The sequence below is a fragment of the Triturus cristatus genome, chromosome 1_2, assembly GCF_964204655.1.
Source record: "Triturus cristatus chromosome 1_2, aTriCri1.1, whole genome shotgun sequence".
Lineage (NCBI taxonomy): Eukaryota > Metazoa > Chordata > Amphibia > Caudata > Salamandridae > Triturus > Triturus cristatus.
Genome location: NC_140580.1, coordinates 170,811,065 through 170,838,440, shown reverse-complemented (window position 1 = coordinate 170,838,440; position 27,376 = coordinate 170,811,065). Strand labels below are relative to the sequence as shown.

Sequence of the window (27,376 nt, the reverse complement as noted above, 5' to 3'; positions counted from 1 at the left end):
GGAAAGGCAGCACAAGTGCGCATGAGTGGGCATGGAGAGTAATTTTTAGCCCGTGCCCAGTCATGCGTACTTGTGTTTTTGCTGCCTTGCGCATGCCCATTAGGAGCCCCTCGGTCTCCTAATGGGCAGGCGGCGGGCGTAGCGTAAGCTGTGCCCTCAGCCAATCCTGGCGCTGCAGCAGCGCCAGGATTGGCTGAGGGGTTGCCACTCCAGTGCTGACGTGGTGTTCCGGTTTGAAGGGGGCAGAGGCGCCAACGCGGACCAGGAGCAGAGGCGGTCAGGCAAGTTTTTGTTTTTATTTTAATTCAGTTCTCCTGCTGCTGGTGGTAGAGTTAGGGTGGTGCTTAGGGTTTAGGGTTGAAATTTGCTAGTATTCCCGGAGTCTAGGCCTCAGGGCCCGATTCAGGTTCGTGCATAATGGTGTTGGGAAGGTTTTAGGGTGGTTTTGCAAAATTCCATCCAGATTTGGCTGATTTTGGGGTGTTTTGTGGGTTTGCGGGGGGCTTGTGTTTGGGTGAAAAGTCGTACCCTTCCAGTGGATGGATTTGTGTAATTCTTGCTGAGATTCTTGGGAATGGCTGGAACTAGTGTCCCAGTGAGTTTGAAGATGATCGAAGTAGTGGAAGTTGAAAAAAGAGCATTTTTTGTGAAGGCCCGGATTGCAATGTTATCCAATGGGCGGTGTTGGGGTGCGTGGAGAAGTGTTTTTTAGGGGGTTCCAGTGGATCGACAGGAACGGGGCTGCTGTGAGTGGCAGGGAGGTGGAATTGATGGGTGTGCAGGAAGTTTGGGAGGAATCGATCGATGGGAAGGGTGCCATAGAAGCCCATGTTAAACGTGAGTTTTGCATGTTTCCTCCAGCACTTTTACGCCCCGCCATTTTCAAATGTCACCAGCCGCCCTTGTTCCTAACTGAGCTAAAATATGGCAGCATGGCCGGCGCTGGCCGCCTCCGGAACGCTGGCGGGCGCAGACGGGCTTGCCTTGGGCGTGCCTTTGGCACAACAGCAGCGCGCCCACCGCACGCACGCTCTTCCATAGTTTGAATAGGTGGTGGTATGCGGAGACTAGACTGCGCACCCCACCTGAAGTGAGTGAAGGGCAGAAGTGAGCAGAGAACATCCGACAGCCTTGCGCACAAACGGCAATGCAGCTGGGACAGACCGGGGTGGAGGCCAAGAGAACAGAGATAAAATACGACAGATAAAATTATTGCCGGGTAAAAATGTATAAAATGTTTAAAAACTGCTACAGAGGTGAAATGAAAAAAACGCTGCTGTCAAAGTACCGGTTAGAGCCCCAATCTGGAGATAGTGTCTTGCTAAACAAAATGCAGCCTAGCAGCGTCAGTGAACCCAACCGATGTAGAGATTCGCTGTGAGTTAAAGAGCTGTGTACGTGGAAAATTAATGTATATCATCAGCATGCATTTATAGCTTGAGACCCATTGGTAGAAACGATTTCTCAAGGGGGCAGACATAGTTATCATAAACAGATGGGGGTGATAGCACCAATACATTAGATACTCCATATTTTAATTGGAGTTTGTCATCAGTGTATTGGCTAAACTTTACTGAGTGTCACTTCTCTGTAAAAAATGAGCCAACCCATTTTACGGCAGTACTTCCTAATCCAGCTGTTCTGAGGTGTTCCTGTATGATACTGTGGCCTACTGTATTGAACACTGTCGACATGTCCAGCAGTATCAGGGCATTAATTTTTCTCATTTCAGCTTCTAATCTAAGATCGTCTTGTACAACCTGCCATATTGGTTCAGTACTATGAGCTGATCTAAAAGCTGTTTGATTATTTCCTAGGGTTGTCCTAGACTCTAAGTTTGAAAAATCTAAATTTAGATACAATAACATCTATGGAGGTCTTTGACTTCTTAGCTACAAGGCTTGATTTAGAGTTTGACGAATGTGTTACTCTGTCAGAAAGGTGACAGATATCTGTCCGCATTTTTGCAAGCTCATTCTATGCAGTGACACTTGTAGTAAGGCGGACGGGATATCTGTCACATTTGTGATGGAGTCCCCAAACTCTAAATGCGGCCTTCGTTTTGGTGTATTTTTTGGCTTAAACCTACCCAAAAAAGGATTAACTCAAACACTGTTTAGCAGGCTGAATTTAAGCCAGGCATGCAGGGCACTAGGTTTACTATGATTGTGTTGACATTCAGTCTCATTCATACAACACTGTTTGAGATCCATGTGATCTAGAACAAAATAGTTTTCTTCACTGTGTTGATCATAGTAGGCCTACATTATTCTGCTCAGGCATTTTTTTGTGCATTGTCAAGAAAACTGATACATATGTCTTCTGCTTACTCCTACACAGGACTGGGAGCTTCACATTAAAGGCAAAATGCACATCCAAAATTGTATGCATTACTCAGAAAAGTAAGTATTGACCTACATAATTTCTACTACAATGTCCTAATGATTTGTCAAAATGTGTTTTGTGTTTTGATAATTGTTTCTTTCTTCTATTTTCAGCACAGGAATTAGGTGCATCGGCAACCCGTCTGAGGGAGCATTGTGCTCCTCTCCAAATAACACTGCACCATATATTCCCCCAAATAATCAAGGTAAATTTTGTTCCTTGATTTATCTGAGCGAGTCATATTCTAATGATCATTTGCTTTTCCTGGGGTTCCTGGCACAATACCCATATCTTAGGAGTATTTCAAGCAATGAGATGCATAAAGATCCCATTGCCACATTCAACATGCTTTCTTTGAGTGTAATGCCGGACGTCTCTTGGTAGCCCAAAAAATAATCCAGAAGGTAATGGACTGGTCAATGACTCCGGAAAACTAGTGAGCAACGGTTTCTCTGATATGGGACTTTTGAGTCTCTAGCCAGTCCCTGAATCCTGACATTCCCCTCTTGTCCACTAGGTCTCTTATGATCAAGAGACTTTAGACATCATTTACACATGGGCCGTAGTGCAGCTCTAATATGTCACAACTCAATTGCACACAAATCTCCTATGATCTCTGCTTATCATGTTTACAGTCTTTTTTACACAGTAGAACTCTAAATTGAATGCAAAGCAAAATATATTGTTTGATACACTTGGTTTGGGAGTACTTGTAGCGCAAGCAGTCCATACAAAATATCTGCTCACTTATTCTTTTCTGTACAATTATTCCTTTAGATTATACATCAGCCATTGGTCCAGTCTACGTATCATCTACCCCGCTCAATTCAGGTCCTGCTTTTTCATCTCCGCTCCCAGGAACAAAGGTAATCATGAAAAGACTTCACACTGAAAGGCAGAGTAATTACTGCTGAAAAGGCTGAAAAAGGATACATTGCGATTATTGTTCGTTTCCAAAGAAGTAACTTTGCCATCTTCTGCAGGGAATGTGATGTGCCTGATTGGACTAGGAGATGTACACAAACAAGCAATGGAAAAACAAATAGGTCTCAGCTACCAGAGCAATTGACTTTGTCAGCCCTGCCGCATCATAAGTTATTGTTGTGTTATGTATATTTGTAAAGTGCATTATCACACGGAAGGTTATCCTGGTGCTGAGCAGGAATGGGTCTTGCCTCGCTAAGGGAAGAAGGGCCAGGTCTTCAGCTTCTTGAGGAGCCCGAAAAGTGAGGAGGAGGATGCGATGTGTAGCAGTAGGTCGTTTCAAGCTTTTGGAGCAATATAGGAGAAGGCCCGGCTACCGGATGTGGCTCTCCATATGTGAGAGATGTGTGCAAGTAGGAGTCAGCCAAGCTGAGGTTTCTGGCTGGTTTGTGGAAGGAGATGTGGCTATTGAAGTAGGATGGGCCAGAGTTGTATAGCACTTTGAAAGTGTGAGTGAGAAGTTTGAACTGTGCATGCTTGGGTATGACAGCCAGTGGAGTTCTTTGAGGTACGATGTGATGTGTATACTGCGTGGAAGGTTGAGAGTCATTATGGTCTCCAAGTTCTGGATGGGTTGCAATTATCTAGTGAGTTGTTTGCTGATTCCTGTGTAGAGAGTGTTCCCATAGTCTAGCTTGCAAGTGACAAGTGAATTGATGACAGTTTTGTGGGAGCTATTTGAAGATTCTCCTCAGCATCTTCAGCATATGGGAGCATCAAGCTGCAACAGTGTTGACTTGGGCAGTTATGTCTAGATTGCTGTTGGTGAGGATCTGAGGTTCTTGGCGTGAGTGCTGGGGGTAGGTGTTGGTCCTAGTTCAGCCTCCACCAGAGGGCACCACACAGTGATGTGTTCTTCCCGAAGATCATGACTTCTGTCTCGTCAGTGTTGAGTTTGAGAAAGTTGGTCTTCATCCTTTCCGTGACTTTGGTCATGCAGGCGATAAATTTGCTCTGGGTGTTAGGAGTCTAGTCTAAGAGGGAGAGTATGAGTTGAGTCCCGTCAGTGTAGAAAAGGACGTCAATATTGTAGGTGAAGATGATAGTAGTCAGGGTAACCATGTATGAGGTTTGGAATGAGTGAGAATTCTTGTGGTATGTCACAGATAAGGTTGTTGGCCTCCAAGAAGCAGGGGGTCCGGATGCTGACTGTGTCCGATCAGTTAGGAAGAAGGAAATCCATAAAGGGCCAGGTCTTGGATTCAAATCTCGTGTAGACGGTTGATGAGGATGGGGTGGGGGACTGTTCAAAGGCTGCCAAGAGGTCAAGGAGGATGAGGGCTGCCGTTTCTCCTCTTTCTGGGATCATCTGGATGTTGTTTGTGGTGGTGATGTGGAGTCATTCTTGCTGTGGCTAAGTCTGAAGCTGGACTGTGTGATGTTGAGGAGTTGATCATCACTGAGATGGTGGGTGAGACCTCTATTGATGAGATTCTCTAGGACTTTCGCCGGGTATGGTAGAAAGGACATTGGTCTGTATTTGGTGATTAATGATGGGTCAGTTGAGGGATTCCTGAGCAGGGTAGGCCAATGGCATGTTTCCAGGTGCCTAAGAAGTAATTGTTGACCCCTCGTTGAGATGGGAAGTCATGTAGGCAGGTCTGCTGGCTCTAGTTGAGAGTCAAATTTTCTGTTTATGTAGTTGGTCTTGCTGCAAAAGAATTATGAGAGCTTGTTGCATAAGTCCTGTGAGGGGATGATGCTGTTGAAGGAGGTCACAGGTAAGGTGAAATCTTTCACAATGATATAGTCCTCTTTGCTGCCGTTGTAGGCCCATTAATGTCGTCTGCTATTGTAGTGTGTTTGGTGTTTCAGATTTGTTGGTGGTAACGTCCCATTGTGGACTTGAGGGTGTTTGTATCTGTGATATCTTGGCTCATTCTGCATCTGGGCTCCAGTTGTTTGCAGTGGTGCTTTTTCATCCTCAGTGTCTGCATGTTACACCTGTGTTGAGGTCTGGATCTAGGACTTTGGTGTGCCTGAAAGTGGCCATGGTGTCCGCACAAGCAGTGATCTAGTTGTTGAATTTATTGATGGATTCAGGTCGGCTGATGTTGTGTTGTTGTTGGGCCAGTGGGTGGTGAGAGCTGTAGTCCAGTCATCCCTTGGGATATTGTTCCAGTTTCATCAGGCAGGACTGGCGGTGTTCAGTCTGTGTTGGTGTGGAACGGGAATGCTTAACTTGACATGGGCATGATCATTCCAGGTGATGGGTGGGGGCTTGTCGACTGAAATATTGTTGAAAGAGGTGAAAATGGAGTCCAAGAGGTGACCGGTGGAGTGTGTGGGTCCGTTTATGCATTGAGTGAGTCTAAGGTTTCGGAGGTCATCTAGTAGTGCTGTAGAGTTTGGGTCATTGTGGTCTTCCAGGTGGAAGTTGAGGTCTCCAAGAAAGATGAAGGAGCTTGAGTTGAGGAAGAGAGTAGAGATGCAGTCTGCAATGGTGTGGTTGAAGTTGGTGCATGATCCTTGTGGTCTGTAGATGAGGGTACCATGTAGGGTGAAGGTGAGTGTGAAATGAAGTTCGGATGTCAAGTGTGGGGGCTGGAGCTTGGTGCCCGAGAAAGATGATGGTGCTTTAACAGAGCTCTCAATGAGGCCATGACATTGGGTCTTCCCCTGCCTGCAGTAGGGGTTCTAGGAGTTCTGAAGGTGGGAGAGCTAGCCTAGAACTCTCCCGCTTTCTGGGATGTCACTATGACCCTGATCTCAGTGGTAATCAACAACAAAACAGACTGCGTAACATATGGGTGGCAGCTGCACGGGAAGATCCCCACTATGCTACGGTGCTACATTGAAGGCAGGCCTAACTAGGTGCCCCGCACACCATCCCTGGTTATCAGCAGGGGCAGAGCCAGTGGGCGCATGCTTAAGAACAATGCCGTGCCCTGAGGGGATACACAATATATAGTACCAGAGCCTCTGCTTTTTGACTCGGGGACACGGACATGGATGTCACCCAGTGTGACACACCCAGCAGCGATTACCTCTCAGCAGAAGGACCCTGCAGGCCACAGCTTTTGGGAGCAAGGCCTGACACGGAGAGCACCTGTGTGAGAAGGGAAATGCTTTCTCCTCCTGCCCTAAGAAAAACCTCATATCCCAAAGGAGTCCTGGGGGCATACTCAAAGGCGCAGGCACTAGACATTGGCCCTGTCCCCCATATTGGAAGCCAACAAAACTCCATGGGGCTCTATCAGCCTACGGATTTTACACATCAAGGTGCATCAAGCAATGCTGTCTGCAACACCCCTACATGTAAGGCAGTGAATACGTATTGGGAAGCTCCAGCTTCTGCCCAGGGCACAGAAGGTCCCATAAGCCATCATACTCAGGACTGACTTGCGACCAGGCATATTAGTCAGATGAAGAAGGGTGGTAGGGAACACATTAGAAGGAACCTGGCCGACAGTCTGACAAAGTAAGAATGAACAGATGAAAAAGCCTTCAAGGACACCCTCACTTTTCCCCAACTGTGATTTACCTATCTGCACCCGCAGGCTTTGGCACTAGCATGAACCTAAATACTGACATACTCAGGGCCATTAGGAGCCCTCCAAACAGTTAGCCTGGAGGTGAAAGCCACTGGACAAACAGCCTTCTCTAGTGATCATCGTATGATGCACCACTGTTGACGCTGCTCCACAACCTTGACTTCCATTGTACACCACCCATCACCGACCTTTATGGGAACACACTCTCCCAATGGTCTCTCACAATCTATAAGCCACAAAGACAACTTCTTTTTACAGAGGCAGTGGCCACAAAATAAGGCAAGGATGGTAGGGTCACAGAGACCCAACAAGTCAAAGCCCTGGAGGTCATTCTGAAAGATCTGGTGTTGCTAGAACAACACTATCAGAGATGGCAGATGACATCTCCAAAACCTCTGCAGATATCCAATCTGCCCATCAAGATAACACCTCCTTTAATAGCAAGCTGTCACTAGCAGAGACAAGACTTGACCATATTGACCAGAGACTGGCCTCTTCTATAGACTAGGAGAAAGACCACTGGTACCTCCAAAAGAAAATTGTGGAACTGGAGGAACGAAACTGCAGAGGCAATCCTCCCTAAGAAACTGGAAGGGGACAATATGATGGGATTTCTTGCCTGCTTCATCCTCACCATCACCAAGATCCCCTTTGATCCTCCTGTGGAGTTTCAATGGGCCCCAGAATTAGACCTAGATGCCAAACAGGTATAGATGACCTGAGGCAAATAATAGCCTGCTTCCTACATCACTAACAAGCTTGGGCGGTGATTATGGAGGCCAGAAAGAGAGGCCCGTTTCTCTTTGAAGGCCACAATATCTTCATTTTGACGAATTTCTCCCAAGAAACTCTGGCCACCCAGAAAGGATTTCTACAATTGCGCCTCCTTCTTAAACACTTAAGCATTAGATATGACCTCCTAGATCCAGTGACAATACTCATAACTCATTTTAATAAGACAGCAGAATTTAATGACCCCGGACAACTGAAGGGACACTTGGAAGTGCTGTCGGTTACAAGGATGAGCATTAGGATAAGAAACTGAGACATGAGACCTAAACTCTGCCCAAAGGACCCACCTCTCACCTCTGCTGAGGAATGCTTTCCACTTGAAGAAGTTCACCAAACAATGGTCAGGGGGACCGAAATCTAGACACACTCTCAAAGAGCCACATGTGAGGGAAAAATCCCAGTCCCGCTCAAGGCCCAGCTACTCTACATGCACCACTTACATTACTGAGGGCATCAGCACAGTCCTGTAATGGTAGATACACTCGGAGGAGCACCTCTACACAAGCTCTTCCCTTTGCTCCTCCCTTCTTTCTCCTCTACTCCTTTTCTCACTTTCACCATAGCTTATCCTGATTCATGCATAGACCTCCAGTCAATGTAGATCCTGGGTGGACATGCCTTAACATGTTGCTGCACATCCCACCCTGACCTTTGAAGTCCTCACTAGTCCTTCACTTCTGGACCAATGGCTGTGAACACGACCATCTATTCAACATTCACCGCCAATACATCATAAACATCTTACCAGTATCCTTGGGATAGCCACCTTCCATGGTCGAATACACACCTCACATCCTTGGAGATGGTAGATCTTTTCTTAAAAACATTGTCACCATCCCCTCAACTATCCTATATTGAGGATAACCCCCTCGTTGCTGAGACAGGACCACACACGTAGATCACACACCCTCAAGGGCAAACTTGGTATATGACCTACCACGTGTTCCCATCCCTCCCGACACTTCTTTGACATCACTCGACTGGCGGTAATGTCTCATAGACAGTACTTTTCAGTGATCTCCCTGAATGCTAAAGGGCTGTCCAGCTATGACACAAGAAAAAAGATACTTGACTCTACCCAGTCGCTTCGGCCAGATATAGTCCTTACACATTTGCTGAGACCCGCCATCTTGGCACGGCGCGGTCTAGTCTTTTAAGCACGGAGGGGATAAAACGGCACGCTGCGCTAGAAGCATGGAGTTGTGATTTATGCCATTGGACCCTCCCCCTTCCCCAGATCACTGTGGATCTTTCCTCTCTAGGGGAACGTATGCTCGTTCAATCCACATCCACGAGTCAGCGTACTAGCATAGATCTAAAACTGATGCTCTTGAACACACGCTCTGTGAAACAACACGAGTACCAAATTTTGGATCTTCTCTCCGATTCTAAGCCGGACGTGCTATTTCTCACTGAAACATGGCTGCATGAAGGATCTAACCCCACTATTGCCAATGCCATTCCAACTGATTACCTTATTGTAAGGAGGGATCATGCAGAGGGACGTGGAGGAGGAGTGGCGATCATTTATAAAAATACTCTCACCTGCTCCACTCTCCCGAATTTGGTTCTAGAGAATGCGGAAAGCATAAGTTTCCTTCTAAAAATATCTCCCCACTATTCTATTGCTGGGGCCTTGGTCTACCGGCCGCCTGGTCAGGCTAAAGATTTCCTGGAAGGTTTGAACTTTGCTATTTCCCCCCTGGCCGCCAAATATGAACACTATTTAATTTTAGGGGATTTTAACATTCACATGGATTTGCCCCATAATTTGGACTCGACAAAACTGTACGAATCTTTAAACATGCTTCATCTTTCTCCATATGTCACCCACTCCACCCATGAAAAGGGACACATATTAGACCAAGTTTTTTCTAATAAATTAATTGAAATGGCCACACCTCTTCCCGTAGCCTGGTCAGATCACCATCTACTAATTTTTAGCATTAAAGAAACACTAGCTACAGCATCTAAGTCTTATGTACAACGGATGAATAGCTTTAGGTCATTTAAATTAATGACCTCGGCTGCCGTAGGAACATTTTTGGAAACACATCCTTTTTCCTCTAAGGACAATCTTGCAGCTGATGTATCTTCGTTGGACAGTTGGCTTGAATCTTGTGTAAACAATATTGCCCCCCTTCAAACTCGAGTGGCTAACAGAGGCAGACCAACTGCCCCTTGGTTCACTGAAGATCTTAGGAAGAGCAAGAGCCACTGCAAATATCTAGAAAGGAAATGGAGACAGGACTATGACACATGCGCTAAGCAAACCTATAAGACTGCATTAAAAGCTTATTATAATATGCGCATGGGAAAAATGAATTTTCTCAACACAAAAATTGAGAAAGCAGGCAATAAAAGTGAAGAACTTTTTAAGGTTGTAAAAGATTTTACATCCCCTAATGCCTTAACAAATCCCTTCACTCCTACTAAAGCTTGGACTGATGGCATTGCCCAATTTTTCTTCAATAAAATTTCCTCTCTACAAGCCTCTTTTGCAGCGGCTAGTCCCAACTGTGATACGAAGCCAGATTGGCTTCTCCAGCAACCACCCCCTACTGTAAACTGTTTATTACATTTCCCTGAAATTCCATCAGAAAAATCCTTACATCTTCTCCGCTCTCTTAAGTCAGGCTCCCCAGCAGACCCTTGTCCTGCAAAGATCCTGGCCTCGATTGCTGAGGTAATTAATCCGGCAGTCAATAGGTTGTTGAATCTTTCACTAGCTACGGGGACAGTTCCGGATCGTTGGAAACTGAGTAAAATTCTTCCCCTGTTAAAAAAAACCTCTGCGGACCCCTGGACAGCCAGCAACTATAGACCCATTTCACTGCTTCCTGTCCTATCCAAAACTCTGGAGAAATATGTTAACCTGATCCTCAGAGAGTTTGTACAATCAAACAACGTTCTCCATCCTAGTCAGTCTGGTTTCCGTGCTAATTACAGCACCAAAACCGCACTCCTCGAGGTATCAGAGTCAATAAAAGTCACTTTGGATAACGGCGGGCGAGCAGTATTGGTATTGCTTGATTTATCAACAGCCTTCGATACCGTACCCCACGACCTTCTTCTCGATCGTCTTTGGAGGTGCGGCATTGGGGGCAATGGCCTTCAATGGTTTCGGTCTTACCTAACCAATCGGCAGCAAACTGTCTGGTCCCCACCATTTGAGGCCTGCATTCAAGCGATGAATGTAGGGGTTCCCCAAGGCTCCATCCCGAGCCCCACATTGTTTAATGTGTATGTGGCTCCTCTGGCTCTGTTGGTGGAATCTTTTGGATCCAGAATCGTCTCTTATGCAGACGATACACAACTGCTATTTTCACATGTGCCAAGGGTGAGGTCTTGGACGGGAAGACGATCAATCTTTGCCTCTCGGCGGTGTTTAACTGGTTTAATGCCAATCACCTGAGATGCAACTCTGATAAATCAGAAATGATTTTTTTCGGCGGTGTACTGGATGATGATTGGCGTGACTGGTGGCCATTAAATATGCCTCCGCCTACTGACCTGGCCACTACGGTTAAAAACCTGGGGGTGAAACTGGATAGTAAGCTCTCCATGAGTGCCCAGGTTCAATCAGTAGTGGGCACATGCTTTGGCTTGCTTAAGATGATGCAAAACTTTCTACCACTGCTCTCCCAGTCCCATAGAAAGATAGTCGTCCAAGCCTTGATACTTTCCCGTCTTGACTATGTAAATGTTCTGTATCTGGGTCTCCCCGAATATCTTCTTAATCGTCTCCAGGTGGCCCAGAATGCCGCTGCTCGAGCGATTTTATTAGCTGATCGGCGCACCTACATGACCGCTCTCTTGAGAACACTCCACTGGCTACCAGTACGTAAGAGGGTACTCTTTAAAGCACTGGTACTGGCCTTCAAGGCCTTTCACAACATCGGCGCTCCTTATTTAAGGGCGCGTTGCCAACAGTACGCACCTTCACGCATGCTACGGTCCTCATCCTCCCGGTTGCTCCACACTCCCAGGTTCTACCGCACCCGACGCGGAGGCCGTATCTTTCAGGTACTGGTGTCCGCACTATGGAATAACCTTCCTTTTGAGCTGCGCCAGGAAAATGATCTTTTGTGTTTTCGTCATAAACTAAAAACACTTTTGTTCCTATGATCTGTGTCTGTGGTATGTGATTGCAGAGGGCTTTTGTTACGGGTTTATATGATTAGCGCCGGGACACTCTTGGGAGTAGCCGCGCGCTCAACAAATACCTAGTAACATAACATAACATAACAAGAGATACAGAAAGCCAGAAGCTGCGGCGGGAATGGGTGATGAGAGAGTCCCATGCTAGTAAATTTACCTCTGGAGACAGTGGCACCCACTCTAATAAACTGTGTCACCAGGGCGGGATCACCATACGTCTGGCAAAACACCTTCCAATGAAAGTTTCACAAAGTCTGCGAGACCCTTGTGGTCACTATGTGTTTCCCTGGGCCTCCTTCCATAAACAGGCCTTACTGATAGGTTCCATTTACTCCAGACCCACACGTAGGATACCATGGCTGGCATAGCTAGAATCCACCATCACCAACCTAAAGCAAAGATGTTATTTGGGTGCGAATGGAACCTGGTCCAGGATCGCCACACAGACATATCAGGCCACCCCTTATCAAACAACACCACAGACAGGGAGCTTCTCAACTACATGATGGCAGACTTTTCCATGGTTGGTCCTTGGAGACTCCTGCACCCCACAACAAGAGACTACTTTCATACTTCCTGCGTACACAGAACCCGCACATGGATTGACTTTTTCCTGGTTTCCACACCCCTCCTAAGCCATTTAATAGATTCTGTGATTGTACCCGCTCACACCTCCAAGTCTTTTTAGAGAACAATGAAATGTCGACTTCCTCCCCAGGCACTTTCTGGACGGTGAGAAGGCAACTGTAAAGGGGGAGATAATGCAAGGTAAACCTGACAAACTAGAAATAAACAAGCACAAGCTTAACGCTTAATACACTCTCGAGGTGGAAGCTGCTCTGTTTCTCGTCAAACAAAGGCACAATGAACGGGGAGAGAAAGTAGGTCGGTTCTAGGTCCTGCAGACATGGCAACAAGAATCCTATTGCACCATACAGGTCATTCTCCACATAGACAGCACACCACTAACGGACCCACTTGACAGTTATGAGGACTTCATGGGCTGCTATGAAAATCTGTATCCTCTGAGGCCACCTGCTCCTCAAATCATTTTATATAATTTTTGACACAACATGAGATCCTTTGACTCACCCAAGAAAAACAGCAGCCACTTGAGGCTGACGTTACAGAGGAGGTAGATAAAGTTGTAATAGATACTCTCCCATACAACAAATCCTCAGGCATGGATGGTTATCCTACTGAGCACTACCAGATGCATAAAGATGTACTGGCTCCTTTGCTCTGCAATGTCTTTGCCAAAGACCAACCTTCTCTCACCACACTAACTGAGCCCATTAGTGCAAAAGTTACGCTTATCCCTAAGCCAGGTAAGGACCCACTGAGGTGTGCCAGATGTAGGCCTATTTCTTTGCTTAATGTTGAGATCCTGGCCAAAATGTCTGTCTGATCGGCTTAAACAAATCCTTCCCTCTCTTATCCATAAAGACCAAGTGGGTGTTGTTCCACTCCATACTTTAGCATCCCCTTTTGCAATGACAGGGATAAAAATCTTGCAGTATCTCTTGATGCCGAAAAAGCCCTTGATGGATAGACATGGAGCTGGTGCTCATGAGACTCTACACACACCGATGTTGATGGTTACACTTCAGCACATTTTGTCATACATAGAGGCAGCAGGCAGGGATGCCCCCTTTCTGAAACTTGGGAAACTATATGCTGAGACAGAAAAGAGTGACTTGAGACTATCAAACTTGCACACGTAATGGTTTGCATAAGAGCTCATGCACCTTCAATATGTCCTACAATCCGAGAAGGGTGCAAATGGAAACAGCCCTCCTTGGGAAATATGGGGCCATCTAAATGCTCCACACTAAAGACCCTGACAATCTGATAACATCACATCTGGTGCTGAATTCTACAGACTGTGCTTGGATAAGGCACACAAACTACTAGGGGTACACACAAAACCTCTGCACTGTCCGAGGAAAGCTTTGGGTCCCCTGATTGACAATACAGTCTTTACAGATAATGGACTACCTGCAGAAATGGGGCACACACAAAGTGTGGTCTCTGGCCTCTATCAGATTCTGATAGACCACCAATATTCTACCTCGGTCTCTCTGTCCTTGAAAGCATGGGGGTGGCAGGCTACAGATCACATACTCTGAGGAAGACTGGGCGAGTATTCTAGTCACCCATGACAGACACCTCAGAGAGGTGTGTCTTAAGTTCAGTTATTTTAAGCTGCTGTACAGCTGGCACTGGACGACTATCAGACTCCACAAGTCCTTGATTCACCTGACAGCAACATGTTGGAGGTGTGGGTCACTAGATAGGGAAATCCTCTCCCCTATATACATTTTGGACCTCCATCACAGCTGCACCTACAAGGATGGTGTCCTTTGCGGGCCTGCTGAAAGCCCAACAGTCCTGCTTCACGATTTTGGCTAATGACCAACAGTCACGATGGCCTGCCACAGTTCTGGCCACAGCAAAAATCTGTATTTTGAGATTTTGGCACACCAACATCTGCCCAACACCTTATACTTGGCTTCAAGAAATGTACAAATGTATTATCACCAGTTTGAATGACCACCAGGACAAATTCAGGGACATGTGGAGAGACTTTATCAGAGACCCCTGAGACTTTGAACTTGACCTTGATTCTGCCCTCAAGATGCCCAGGTCTTCCTACACTGGATGACAGGGTTGGCGGGGGCAAGAACCCTTGCCACGCCTCCTGCATTAATGGCATCAGCACTTATGATAGCCCGCTTTCTGTGGTGCAATACTGATTATGACTACCGAAGAACAACCTGACCATTGTAGAGGGGGAAAGGCAGTCCGATGGGCATACAGAATGGTGTGTTCTCTTTTCTTTGATTTACACAAAATAGAAGAGCCACCAACGACAGACAAAGGTTAAGCACTTGAATTCCCAAGTATAGTTATATAAGAAAACGGTGCATCCACTTCCAGCATCCGTCGTTGAAAGATGCTATAATGATCCAGAGAATTCACAAACAAAAGGAAGGTGCACTCAGTACAAGAGTCATTCAAATCACAAGTATTATCCGTTGATTTTTCAAATTTATTCCAAATTTAAATCGGCAAACAGCCAACGCGTTTCGTCCCTTTTGCCAGGGGACTTCTTCAGGGCTAAAGATCAAATGAGATACGGCTAATTTCGCAACTGCAACTTAATAATAGCCAACACGTCCATTAACCGCGCAAAGTTCATCGCATGTGTATCCCAATGTATTCATCAAAAATACATGACGGTATAATGAATATCATCATAGGTAGGTTCTAAATTGTAAAAGGCTTCATGGCAATTTCAATCAAAGTTCGTAATCATATGTAGAGCAGCAACCATGCTGCTCTACATATGATTACGAACTTTGATTGAAATTGCCATGAAGCCTTTTACAATTTAGAACCTACCTATGATGATATTCATTATACCGTCATGTATTTTTGATGAATACATTGGGATACACATGCGATGAACTTTGCGCGGTTAATGGACGTGTTGGCTATTATTAAGTTGCAGTTGCGAAATTAGCCGTATCTCATTTGATCTTTAGCCCTGAAGAAGTCCCCTGGCAAAAGGGACGAAACGCGTTGGCTGTTCTCTTTTCTTTGTTTATGCTCTCTTTTGTTCCCTCACCTTCTTTCTTTTCTCATCACTTTCTTTAGTGCTTTGTAAGCTCTTCCAGATTCTTGAATACCTGTTGAACACTGAGTTTGACTCCGCTTAGAGGACATGTCTGCTGTAACGACAAAGTCTATCTCTGTAGTTAAATATTACTGTTCAGGTATTTTGTGCTTTGCTATATACCGTCTGCTATCCAGAGGATAATGATACACCTAAATAACAGGGGTTATTTTGTGTTTGTATACTACCTGTAAAAAAACAATAAAGAAATGTTAATACCATAACATCAGGTGTTCCTTGTTGCTGGTGGATTTGTACATGGAGGTGGTGCAGCTAAGGGCGTCCTTGAAGATGATGGTGAGGCCTCCTCCAGGCTTGTGCTGTTGCTGATCTCCGGTGATATTGTAGCCGGGAGTAATGGCTGTTTAATTTCCAGGGCTGAGGCAAGTCAGACAGATTTCTGTGAGGAACAGCAGATCTAAAGTGTGGCTGTGCAGCAAGCCCCAGCTCTCCATGATGTGTTTGAGTGATCGGCTGTTGATGAACAGGCATGAGTGAGGAGTGTTGTGGGGGTGTGGCTGACCCGTGTGCATGTGAGAGAGCAGAATGTTTACTGTTGGTGGTGTATGGGCGGAAGACAAGTCGTTGTAATGACTTGCGTGGTAAAGGAACACGTGGAAACGCTGCAGTCGGGATAGTGACTGCTGAGTAAAGCTATGCATGGGAAATTAATGTGGGATTCATCATACATCCAAAGTTGCACAGGGAGAACAAGCATTTGCAATGCAATAGGTCTCGCATTTACACAAGTTTGAGCTATTGACATTGCAAATAACAATGCCTTTTATTTTTAGGCCTCACCTGAGCCAGCGCACGCGCTGCTGTGCGAGACATTTAGTAAGCGGGGTTTTCAAAGTGCTACCACAGGCTTTTGGTGGACTCAAGCTTGCGTTCACACGCGCGTGTACGCGTGCACCCGCCAGCTTTCACCGTCTGAGGCGCCATCTAGACCGCGATCAGTTTCACTTTCGTGTTCCACTTTCGCGCATGCGCACACAACTCCCGTTCGCGGCCACACGTCTTGTTTAAACAAACATTACCGGCTTGTTTTTAACAAATAAATTGAGCGCGCAGCTGCGGCGAGGGCAGGCTGCATTCTCATCTCTGGTTACTTGTTTTATTTAGGAGTTGTGTATTGAAATGTGGTCTAGGATCCTGCATGTAAAGGATTACAAGCAAGTATCTTTCTTAGTTAACAATCGTGTGTCTAACCATTTTGTTCTGCTATTATGTTAGTGGAAAATTCCTTTAATCGAAAGGAGAGCGACGCATGTAACTCCAAACTATGGCAAGTTCCTTCCGTTAGGTGGAGCTGTGTGGGATTTTGTCTGTAAGGGAGTTGGCCCGCCTGGAGACCGCAAGGAGAAAAACAACTTGTGGCTGCTTGTATTGCTTCATGACATTAAACGTTCAGTGGGACAGGCTCGCGTTCTTTTACTACCACTGGCACTTGGAGCACACACAAAAATGGTTTTTACTGTTCTGGACTCATTGTATCCTGGCACAGGGCTCCGTGCCATGCATTTCGAGACTTTTCGCCGCTGGGGAGTTGTGTGCATTTGGAAGCCATTGAAAAGAATTTAACCATGTTAACCTCGGCCGACGGACAACTCGAAGCTAAGTTGAGTAACTCTCTTCTGGATTGAGCCTGTTTTGGTAAGCAGTTTAGACTTTCACTTTTACGTCGGTTGCTGGGGAGTTTCTTTCACACATGGTTTATTTTTCTTGGAGATGTGCAACGGAGATACTTTTTCTTTTTCCAACCAACTTCAAAGATATTTTTGAATCGTCTTCCAAGTGGGACTTCTGTTATGGATTCAGTTTCTCTGGAAAAACGAAATGCCCTGTTTAAGCACTCATGACGGAAAAATCCACTCTAGGTGTTTTGTTCTTTCGGAAGGGAATCCTTTTGATTTGTTTATCGGGAAGTAAAAACCGAAAAAGGAAAGGTAACCCTTGTTTTAATCTCTATTTTCTAGCACTGTTATACTATCTTCCAGGCGTTCATTTTTTTTTTTTTGTTGTTGAATGCTGACATGTTTTTATATGATTTATGATTGTTAGGTTATTAAATGAAGTTACATGGACTAGCCTTTTATTATAAAGTTCAGTTTGTGGCTTTCGTGTTAACTTTTCTTTTCTTCTGGGTCGTACTTTCTTGGCGTTTAAACGTGTTATTTCAGCTGCCTAACCGAAACAGGCTTTTGTAACCGGACACGCTCATCTCTATTCGGATATGCCAATTCATCACTACTGATGTTGTGTGTCACGAGATGAGGAAGGGCATGCACAGCACTGGGAAGTACGGTGGGTGATCATGTGTCCGTCCGCCCCTCCCAACCAGTGGAGTAGAGAAGATGTGTTGTCCGTTCTGGTTAACATTTCCCTCGAGTGTGAGAGGCTACATTTTGGTGAAATCCCACTTTCAAGAACATACGATGCAAATCCACTAGTTCTTGATGTTTACATTTACTTTGTTCATTAAACAAAACATGTTTCGAGTTGCACACAAGTTGTCAGTCAAATTGGCGTTTGTTGAATAAATCGCATTCTAGACCAGTGTTTGGTGTTGCAATATGGAAAATCGTGCTATGGTCTTTTGGGTAAATGGAACGTTTTTGTGATGTTTTGCCTTTTCATGCACCCAAGTTGCAGAGGAATATTTGTAAAACGCTCTTAATACCTTGTGGTCCCCTAAGTTTGTTCCTGTTGCATTTTTTTGTATGTACTTCTTTGGGTGCTTTTCTCAGTAAACTTTGCTTTTCTAAATTAACTCCCATCAATTAAAAAAAATCAACTTATGGATTTAGTTTAAATATTTTGAGTCCGATTTGCAGCATAAAACTTAGTAAGGGGAAAGTGTCCATTAACAGACTATGCAATGCACAGAGGAATTTAGACCAGCCTAAAATCCTTAATTCCCACAAACAAATAGAAGGCTAAAAGCAAATCTATTTTTTATTTATTTGTGCATTTGTATTTAGATACAGATATGCTGCTTATCCCCGACAAGGCACCAGAGTGTTTTTGGTGGACGTGTAGTATGTTATACCATATGTTGTCCTAGGTTGGAGCCATGTTGTCCTAAGTTGGACCCATGTGGGTTAGTAGCGTGGCTAATGTGTGAAGTGTTAATGTGATGCATGATGATCACATTTGTGGTCTTTTTCCTTGTAATATGCCTGTGTAGCTTCAACATGTAGTGAAACGAAAATGAAAGGGATAAAAAGCACAAACATCAAATATAACAAGTTTAATGCTGATCATAGCTTAATACTAACTCCAAAGTATTGCAAGCATTTACAGTGCAATAAGTCTCGCATTTGCGAGAGTTTACACTATTGGCATTGGAAATGGCAGTGCCTTTTATTCATTTGTTTACAAAACTAGCAAATAAAAGGCATTGTCATTCACAATGCCAAAAGCTTAAACTCTTGACTTCGGAGGGATGGTGGGGGCGGGCAAGTGGGAGGGGTGAGATGGTGTTGGACATGGCATGGTAGATTCAGGAGATAAGGGAGTATGGAGTACTACCAATGACGGCCGTACGCCTTTATGTGCAATATGTACGCCTCTCCACTCCAGGCGTGCAGCCGCAATTGGCTAGTACTCTGATAAACACATTTAAACAACAAGAGAGAGAGGGCAAAGTAACTGGAGCCACTCTTGGTCCCCCTAAACTATATAAATCAAACAGAAGAATGTATCCAAAAAAAGAAGAGTTAGCAAGAGGAATCACTCTAGTTAAAAAGAACCCTCACTCACCAACCTAGATAGTACTCCGATAAAACAAAAGATGGCGGCCGCTATAGTTAAAGTGGACCGCTGTGGTAAAAACAAATGTAAAAAAAAAGCAGCGCGGCCGCTATAGTGAAAAAGGACCGCGTTGCCAAGGTAAATTTAAATGTGGATTAAAATGTGCAAGCTGGTTGTGTAAATATGACGTGACCACCATTACTAAAGAAGCTGGTTTTGTCCACCATTACTAATAAAAGTAAGTCTTTATCTGAATACAGAATGCCTCGTTGAGCAGCACATTCGCTGCCCAGGCTCGACCTAAAAATGGAAAGCTTCAAGTTCTATGATCAACCAGTTTTTTCTTTTAATTGAATTTTTTTTACTTTTTAATCAATCAATCAATCAATCCTTGCATTTGTAAAGCGCACTACATACCTGTGAGGGTCTCAAGGCGCTGGTTGGGGGGGGGGGGCTCGGGTGGAATGCTGCTACTGCTCGAATAGCCAGGTCTTTAAAAGCTGCACATATGTACAGTTGCTTCCCACTAGATTATTACGTAGACAGTTAAAGGGGTTGGGCCACGGATCATACTAGGTAAGGCACAAAGAAGGGACCATGGGTTAGTTTCAAAGAAGTGCTATGGAACAGGTGCTTTGTGGGACGGAAATCTATCTCCTTTAAGATGCCTTTGGACTTTGTGGTCCTGATTTGATTGTCACAAGTTTAGCGTAAATGTAATTGTAATTCATGCATCTTCAAGCCCTAATATTTTTACTTAGCATCCACCCACAGGCAATGTTGCATTTTGTGTCTACTGGGTGCCATACTTGGACATCCTGTGAGTATCATTGTTAAAGGGTCTTTACACCACTTCCATCCTCATTTTGTAGATCTATGCAGTCCTTGTACATCACACATAGGTGTATGCCATAAGCATCTCAAATGTTCGGCTATTTCGCAAGGCAGGTCCTCCCCTGGTGCTCTTCTTCCCTCACGTATTGTAGATTTAGCTGCGATCCTCTGCTTTTAAGCCATGTGTGTTATTAGCATTTCCCGCAGCTGACCTGCATAAGCCTTTAAACATTTTTTTATCATGTTGTGCACATCTGCATTGTGCTATATTCGTTGATTTGTTCTCTTTGCTTCCACTCCGGATCTTATAACTGGTGCGTATAATAGTCTAATGCAAGACCTGCGCTTTGAAGCTCGACAAGGGTATTGACAATTAGGAAGAAAAAGGCGCTCTGCAAGTAAACGTGTAGGGTACAAGCTTAGTAAGTATTATGGTGCAAAACAGGAAGGGGAAACCCTTAAAACCCCTTAATATGTGTAGGACAAAGCCCTGCAACACAACAATCAAAGAAATCCTGTGCACACATATGGTTATAAAGTCAATGTTGACAAAGGTAAACACCAAGATGAAGACAAGTCGTTCGAATATGAACACGTAGTTCTTTAATCCTCAAAGCAGCATGACCAGCCGACACGTGTTTCGTCGGGGACAAAATAATCCCACGACTCTTCAGGGCTGCCAACCGTCGCAAGAATGCAGTTGATGCTAAAGCAAGATATTAAAAGAGACCCACACAGCCGGTGATAATTCCAACCCGATTGAGTGTAAAACAAGTAAGTCGAGATGATAAAATCAGTCAAGGTACACGGATATGTGAAGATACCTTAATTGCAAACACAGTTCAATGCCAAAGTAATCGCCGCCAGTAACAAGAAAGCCAAATCACGAATAAAAAATCTGTAGCTGGTGTGCATATATCCAGAAAAACATTAGTAAGGCCAAACAGTTAAGACACGAGTAAGTGTCCGAAAACTGCACAGTTGCGGCAGCAAAAGAACACGTCCTGGCAGCACCCGTCCGGTAATCAAATGATTTGATTACCGGACGGGTGCCGCCAGGACGTGTTCTTTTGCTGCCGCATTGAACTGTGTTTGCAATTAAGGTATCTTCACATATCCGTGTACCTTGACTGATTTTATCATCTCGACTTACTTGTTTTACACTCAGCCGGGTTGGAATTATCACCGGCTGTGTGGGTCTCTTTTAATATCTTGCTTTAGCATCAACTGCATTCTTGCGACGGTTGGCAGCCCTGAAGAGTCGTGGGATTATTTTTTCCCCGACGAAACACGTGTCGGCTGGTCATGCTGCTTTGAGGATTAAAGAACTACGTGTTCATATTCGAACGACTTGTCTTCATCTTGGTGTTTATCTTTGTCAACATTGACTTTATGACCATATGTGTGCACAGGATTGCTTTGACTGCGCTTTGAAGCTGTTTGGGACTCAACCTGTACTAGTATGGGTACCTGATTAATCCCTTTCACCTGCAGTGGCTGTCTCCCATACCTTTGAATGATGGCTCCATTGTACAATAGTCTGAACCATATGTCCCGTTTGGCTCGGGTGCAGCTGGATTTTGATTTGACTCTTCCTGGTAAAGTTAAGGAATTGCCAAAGTTCTTCTGGGTTACCTTTAGTTCCAAGATAAAAACAGAGATGCTATTGTGGTCTTCTTGAATATGACGGCAAGCTTGCCCCCCCCACTCCCCGTGCATCTACCAGTGTCCTTGGTACACCTCATGGCATCTGGTCTCTGATGCTCCCCCTTGCCTAACGGCTGCCATGTCATCTGTCCCATGTATGTGACAGTGAGCAGTACATTATTGGGCAAGCATGCAAAATAATTACTGTTGAGTTCAGACTTTACATAAGCAGTATCTTTGGATTTGCTATTGACTGTTCCAGCACGTGACTTTTATGTGAAGTTCATCTGATTCGTTTGCTCCTTCTAGTTCAGCTTCTACTTTTCAGAATTCATGCTAATTGGAATGTGATCTGTAGCTATCTCAAAGAAGCTTTTTCCTGTGAATTTCCATAGAAAAAATTTCCTGCTGATGCGAGTATAAGTTACTGGGTTGAGATACACTATACCTGACATGTAGGGATAACTTTACAGCAAAATACAACAAGCATTGGCATAGCCAATAGGTCTCGCCTTTGGGACCTTATAAGTGTTTAGCTTTCAACAGTTGATGTTGCACCAAGGATATTGTGCTGCATAATTAAATACGTATAAGGTCCCAAAGGCGAGACCTATTGGCTATGCCAATGCTTGTTGTTTTTCTTTTTAAAACATAAATGAAAGGCATTGTCATTTACAATGCCAATAGCTTAAACCCGCGTAAATGCGAGACCTATTGCATTGCAAATGCTTGTTCTGCTCTTATGTTGGAATGGCCTGAAGATCGCTGAATAAGCAGACAAGACAATTTAAAGAGCTATTGTTTTCACATAAAGTGACAACATTTGAAACAACTTATCTTCCCCGGTCTGCATGTTCTGATGCTTCACACATTAGCCGGGCTTGCGTGTTTGAAAACATAATCTTCTTCCTCTTCTACCCCCTTTGCCTCCATCACTCTGTTCTGTCCCTCCCCATACTACTTTCCCTCCCTATTTGATTAAACCCTATTCCTGGCTCTTCTTCAATTCTCCCCTCTTTTTAACATCCATCTATTGCCCCTCTTTCACCCTCTTCCCTCCCTAACTCGTCTCCCCAATCTCTTCTTTCACCCTCCTCTTCTCTCCTGCCTTAACTCATGTTTTTTCCTTCCTGTCTTCTATCTCTCCTTCGCCCCTTACCTTCTTAGTGCCCCTTCTATTGCGTCCTTTTTCTCCTGACACTTATTATTGCCCGTCTGTGTCTCCCAAGGGGTGATACATGGTTGCCATCTTGCTTCTTTCTCTTCCCACAGGCATGCCTAAAGACAGGACCTGCGACAGTCTTGCGAGTGCTTGTGCACATGTGGGGTTGCGCAGCAGGGTCTGCACACAAGGCTTTCTTAAACATTGATGTACATAGCGACGTTTTCTGTTCATGTGACCGTCGTTTACAGACGGGTTCTCGTTTGCTCTTTTTGGCCAAGAGGGCAAGGGTTCTGATCTGTATTTTACACTTAGCAGGAGATCCGTTTCTTAAGTGGCTGTATAAATACGAGGCTCATAAAAATGAATGCCCTGAGCAGGGCCGGACTGGGAACCAAAACCGGCCCTGGCAGAGTGCCCGGCCGCCCCCCCCCCTCCTTCCCCCGCGGGGGAGGGGGTGGGGGGAGTTTGGGGGTGCCGCCGAGCTCTTTCCAGGGCCGGTTTTCGGCCAATTTTGTTACGGGGCCGATTTTGCAGCTATGCTTGCAAAAACAGCCCTGTAACAAAAACGGCCCCCAGGGGCCCAAAACCGGCCACCACCCGTGCGGCGCACCGGGGGACTGCCCGGTGCCCGCTACGGCCAGTCCGGCCCTAGCCCTGAGATGGATTATAATGCGGTTCCCCAGGCAGGGCCGGCTTTAGCACTGGTGGCGCCCTGTGCGACAATGTTTGTTGGCGCCCCCATAGATGTCCCTCACTACCACCCTTTAACAGTGCCCCCTCAAGTCTCCATAACCACACTCTCTCAGATACATTTAATTAGTTATATAGTGCCACCTATACCAGTCTAGGGTGTCAGGGCACTAAATATCACACACACATTACACAGAGAAAATCAACCATATGTGTGTAAATTAGTGTATAGGAAATGTTACATAAGCCAGAAGACTACAAGGTGAGTCACAGTCATCCATACTGGTAGACAGTATAGTTTGAGAGTGCTTGGTCAGGAGAGGCACAGATTCAGAATTTAAAACATAACCCCAGGGTTGGGGGTTACATTTAATAATTAGGATTTTTTTTACCGAAATGAACCCTTTTTGAAACATTAGAATAATGAAAGACGGAGGAAAACATCATAGTGCTCTAAACTATACCTTGCAGTTTGCATGCAGCTCTTGAATGACAGTTATTAGCTCACTGTGCCATGTTAGGATTTTAACATCTATACTGCTAGTAACAAAAGGATCTCTCTGAGAAAAGCACTGACCTATTTAAACTATCTCCACTTTGTCATCGGCATGGTACACATTCTTTGCAGCAGGCACATTAACACTCTGTGCTACCATCAAATGAGTTAACACTTCCACTAGACACAACTCCTTCTCTCTCCAGGAAGAACATTAATCAACGGACGTTCCTTGACATTTTTATTGTTGTATGAAAATTGCCGGAGGGCAGCAATGCAGCACTGAGTGCTTTTTAAACCATAAAATCCATCCAAACACGGCGCCCCCTCGAAGAGTCAGCACCCGGTGCGGTGGCACCGGTCGCACCGCCCTAGAGCCGGCCCTGTCCCCAGGTTTTCGTTCTTTACGTGGCCCACAACAAAAGCACTGCTTGTCGCACAGCACTACAGCGAAGTAACATAAAATGACCCAGATGAAGGGACCTGCCCTTCGCCGCACTCGTGGATGTACCAAAGTGCATTTCATAAAGCTTTACAAGAGCGGGATAAATATTGGCTGCGGTGAGAGAGGCGCATTTTTCAGTGGCGACCAGCAATGAAGGGATACCTTTCAATACGTTTACATGTCAAATGTCTTCTAGACTGTGCTCCAGACACAGCCTTTCTGTAGCGAGGCCCCTCCGCAGGGCTGTCTCCAGGCACAAAGAGGTGTGCGTGCTCAGCACTGAAGTGTGATTAAGGTAGAAAAATGCTTTTCCTCATCTAAAGCATCCCCTTCAACCTGCAGCTCCACCCCTACTCACCCATAGCCTCTACACAAGCATTTGCAATGCATCGGTCTCACCTTTGGGACCTTATATGTATTTAGCTATGCAGCACATTAGCCTTGTTGATGAAACATCTACTGTTCTTTAACATGGAGGGAAAGTAAGCATCAAACTGCGTGACACGCCAGGTATGGGAACACTTGGAGAGAAATATTGTCTTTCAGCGGGAAATGGTTTAGTCCAAAGCTCTGTTTTTAATATAAAAGCAGGGCCTTCGATGGTCATATCACTGAAAATACAAGATTTGAAAAAATTATTATTGTCTACGGATGCTCGTGGAAGACAATTTCTATGGACTGGAATCTAGGGAATGCTAAAGTGATTCTGGTAATTTACTGACCTCTGCTGGTCGTTTTCTATCAAGACAGTTATATAGAGGCAGTTGAACAGATACACATATAAGTATATACTAAAGTATATACAAGAGGTCTCGAATGCGCAACCTAAAAACTGAGAGAGTGAAAGTGGATGAACTAGAAAACGGCACATATGAGCAGAAAACGATTGATAGGGGAGATACAGAAACAGCACAAATGAGCAGCTCCGCCTTAGCAGAGGTTCCGCCGCTGCTGAATGTAAAATATGGTATTAACATTTCCGGCTGGCATTTGCACCCCAATACCGTGACATTGTATAGGGAATAAAATGTGGATCCTTCAATTTACAGGCTCATTACCACATGCAATTCTAGGATTCCAGGACTCTTTCCACACAAACATTGCAGGTGGAATTTGTGAATGAAAGCACATGCGAAGTTAGTTACTGGGCGGAAATCCACCCCAGGCCAGCTTGTGATCATGTAGTTTGGTATGGCCACTCTGCACGACTCGTAATCGGGCCCTGAGAGTTCTGTTTGCACACTTAGGACCCAGAGTGACCTCTGCAGGCTTAGTGGCCGCAGCAGCTGAAGGAACACACTGCTCCAGTGAGCTGTTCTGCTGGTTCGCAAACATATAATTCAAACGGTAGTTACTCTTTCCACAGCAGTGTTCTGGGACTAGTTAAATTACTATTCTGAGCCCCGGTTAGACACAACCCTAGCTTCAATCCTGAAATATTTAGTCTAGAGTGCTTATCACAAATCTTTTATATTTTGTAATGCACAATAACATATTATGTTTAATCATTTGTTACATTGGTTTAGCACAGTTTCACAAAAATGTACTTTCGCTAAACAAAAACCTTTTAACTGAAATGTCTTTGAGCGAATGTTTTATTCCGTTTTATTTTCTCCAATAGTTTTCTACCAAGGGACGTTTTATGCATCTATTTACCTCTGTCACCGGGAGCGTCGTAATATTTTTTTCTGAACAGTAGCACTCCGCCTTCTAGTTCGCCCAGCTTTCCTCACTTACTAAAGCTGTCCACAGTGAGAGAAACGCCTGGGAATGATCCGGCCTCCCATATCCACAGTAATCCGTGGATTAGAATTCCACCGCGCCTGGTCGCCATAACAGTGGAGGGCCGTTGGAGGGGGCGGGGCAGTCTTCAGCATTCGAGAAGAGAGATTTGTCTTCTCTGGTTTCATTTTCGCCAACGCCTCCTGGCACCCTTAAATTGCCATATCTTTTAACGGTAGTGTTCACTTTCCAGTAAGCCGCGGCCATTTCTCTGAGCAGCAGGGAGTGGCACTTGGCACCTCGTGGGACCATAAACACAGTAATCAGGTTTCTGGAAAAGTCTGGGCACTCTGTCCCTAGTGCTGTAAATAGGCACGAGCGTCTGGGACAAGGCACACAGAAATGTAACGTACTACCAGGCCCTGCTTGATTCCATTCAATGCTAGTGTATCTACTGCATCCCGAGCGTGTCACTGATATGCACACTTCGTATCCTCAGGGGACCTGCGTGCAGCGCAACTCAAAGAGAGAGTAAAAACGGAAAACAGCTTGCAGAGGAAGAGAACCCAGAAAGGGAATTGAAAGGAGAACACTGAATCCTTGCTCTCTCACACACACCTGCACATGCAAAAAAAGACGTCTCACATCAATATGTCACCACAGCAGGGCTGCTACCATTGTCCTCTGACATTATGTAACCTTGTTTTAAAGTTCTTCATAAAAATGTAATTTCAATTGATATTATTATTGAAATATTTTCTGTTGAAAGTGTTTGCTTAAATATTTCAGACTCTTCCCTTTATAGTCGAAAGTTAGTCCCTAATTCCACAGGAGTATTTAATACAATGCTAACACTTAGGGGCTCATTATGATGTCAGTGGGACTGACACAGGCGGTCCCACCTACATCTGACTGCCACATTACAATACGGCCCGTACGACCGCATGTGTGAAGGACCAACCTCTGCGGTTCCAACGGGCTCAAGGAGCCCATCGGCCCTTCGGTCGGAATGTAAGCTTGGTGCCTGCTCAGGCACCACCATAGTGATTACAATGGCCCTTTCTGACGGCCTCCTAATGGTGGTCCGACCGCCATTGAAAGGTTGTCAGAAACAGACTTTGGGGGC

At 45.1% G+C, this 27,376-nt stretch overlaps 1 protein-coding gene across 2 annotated transcripts in view; it reads left to right on the top strand.

Moving 5' to 3' along the window:
• The window catches only part of RBM20 (RNA binding motif protein 20), a 422,608-nt gene that overhangs the window by 291,863 nt on the left and 103,369 nt on the right, over window positions 1-27,376 (top strand). For both annotated transcript variants that reach the window (XM_085603428.1, XM_085603429.1), the window contains exons 3-5: window positions 2,341-2,402; window positions 2,499-2,590; window positions 3,163-3,251. In XM_085603428.1, coding sequence (XP_085459554.1) covers window positions 2,341-2,402; window positions 2,499-2,590; window positions 3,163-3,251 — 243 coding nt within the window. The remainder of the gene's footprint in view (window positions 1-2,340; window positions 2,403-2,498; window positions 2,591-3,162; window positions 3,252-27,376) is intronic.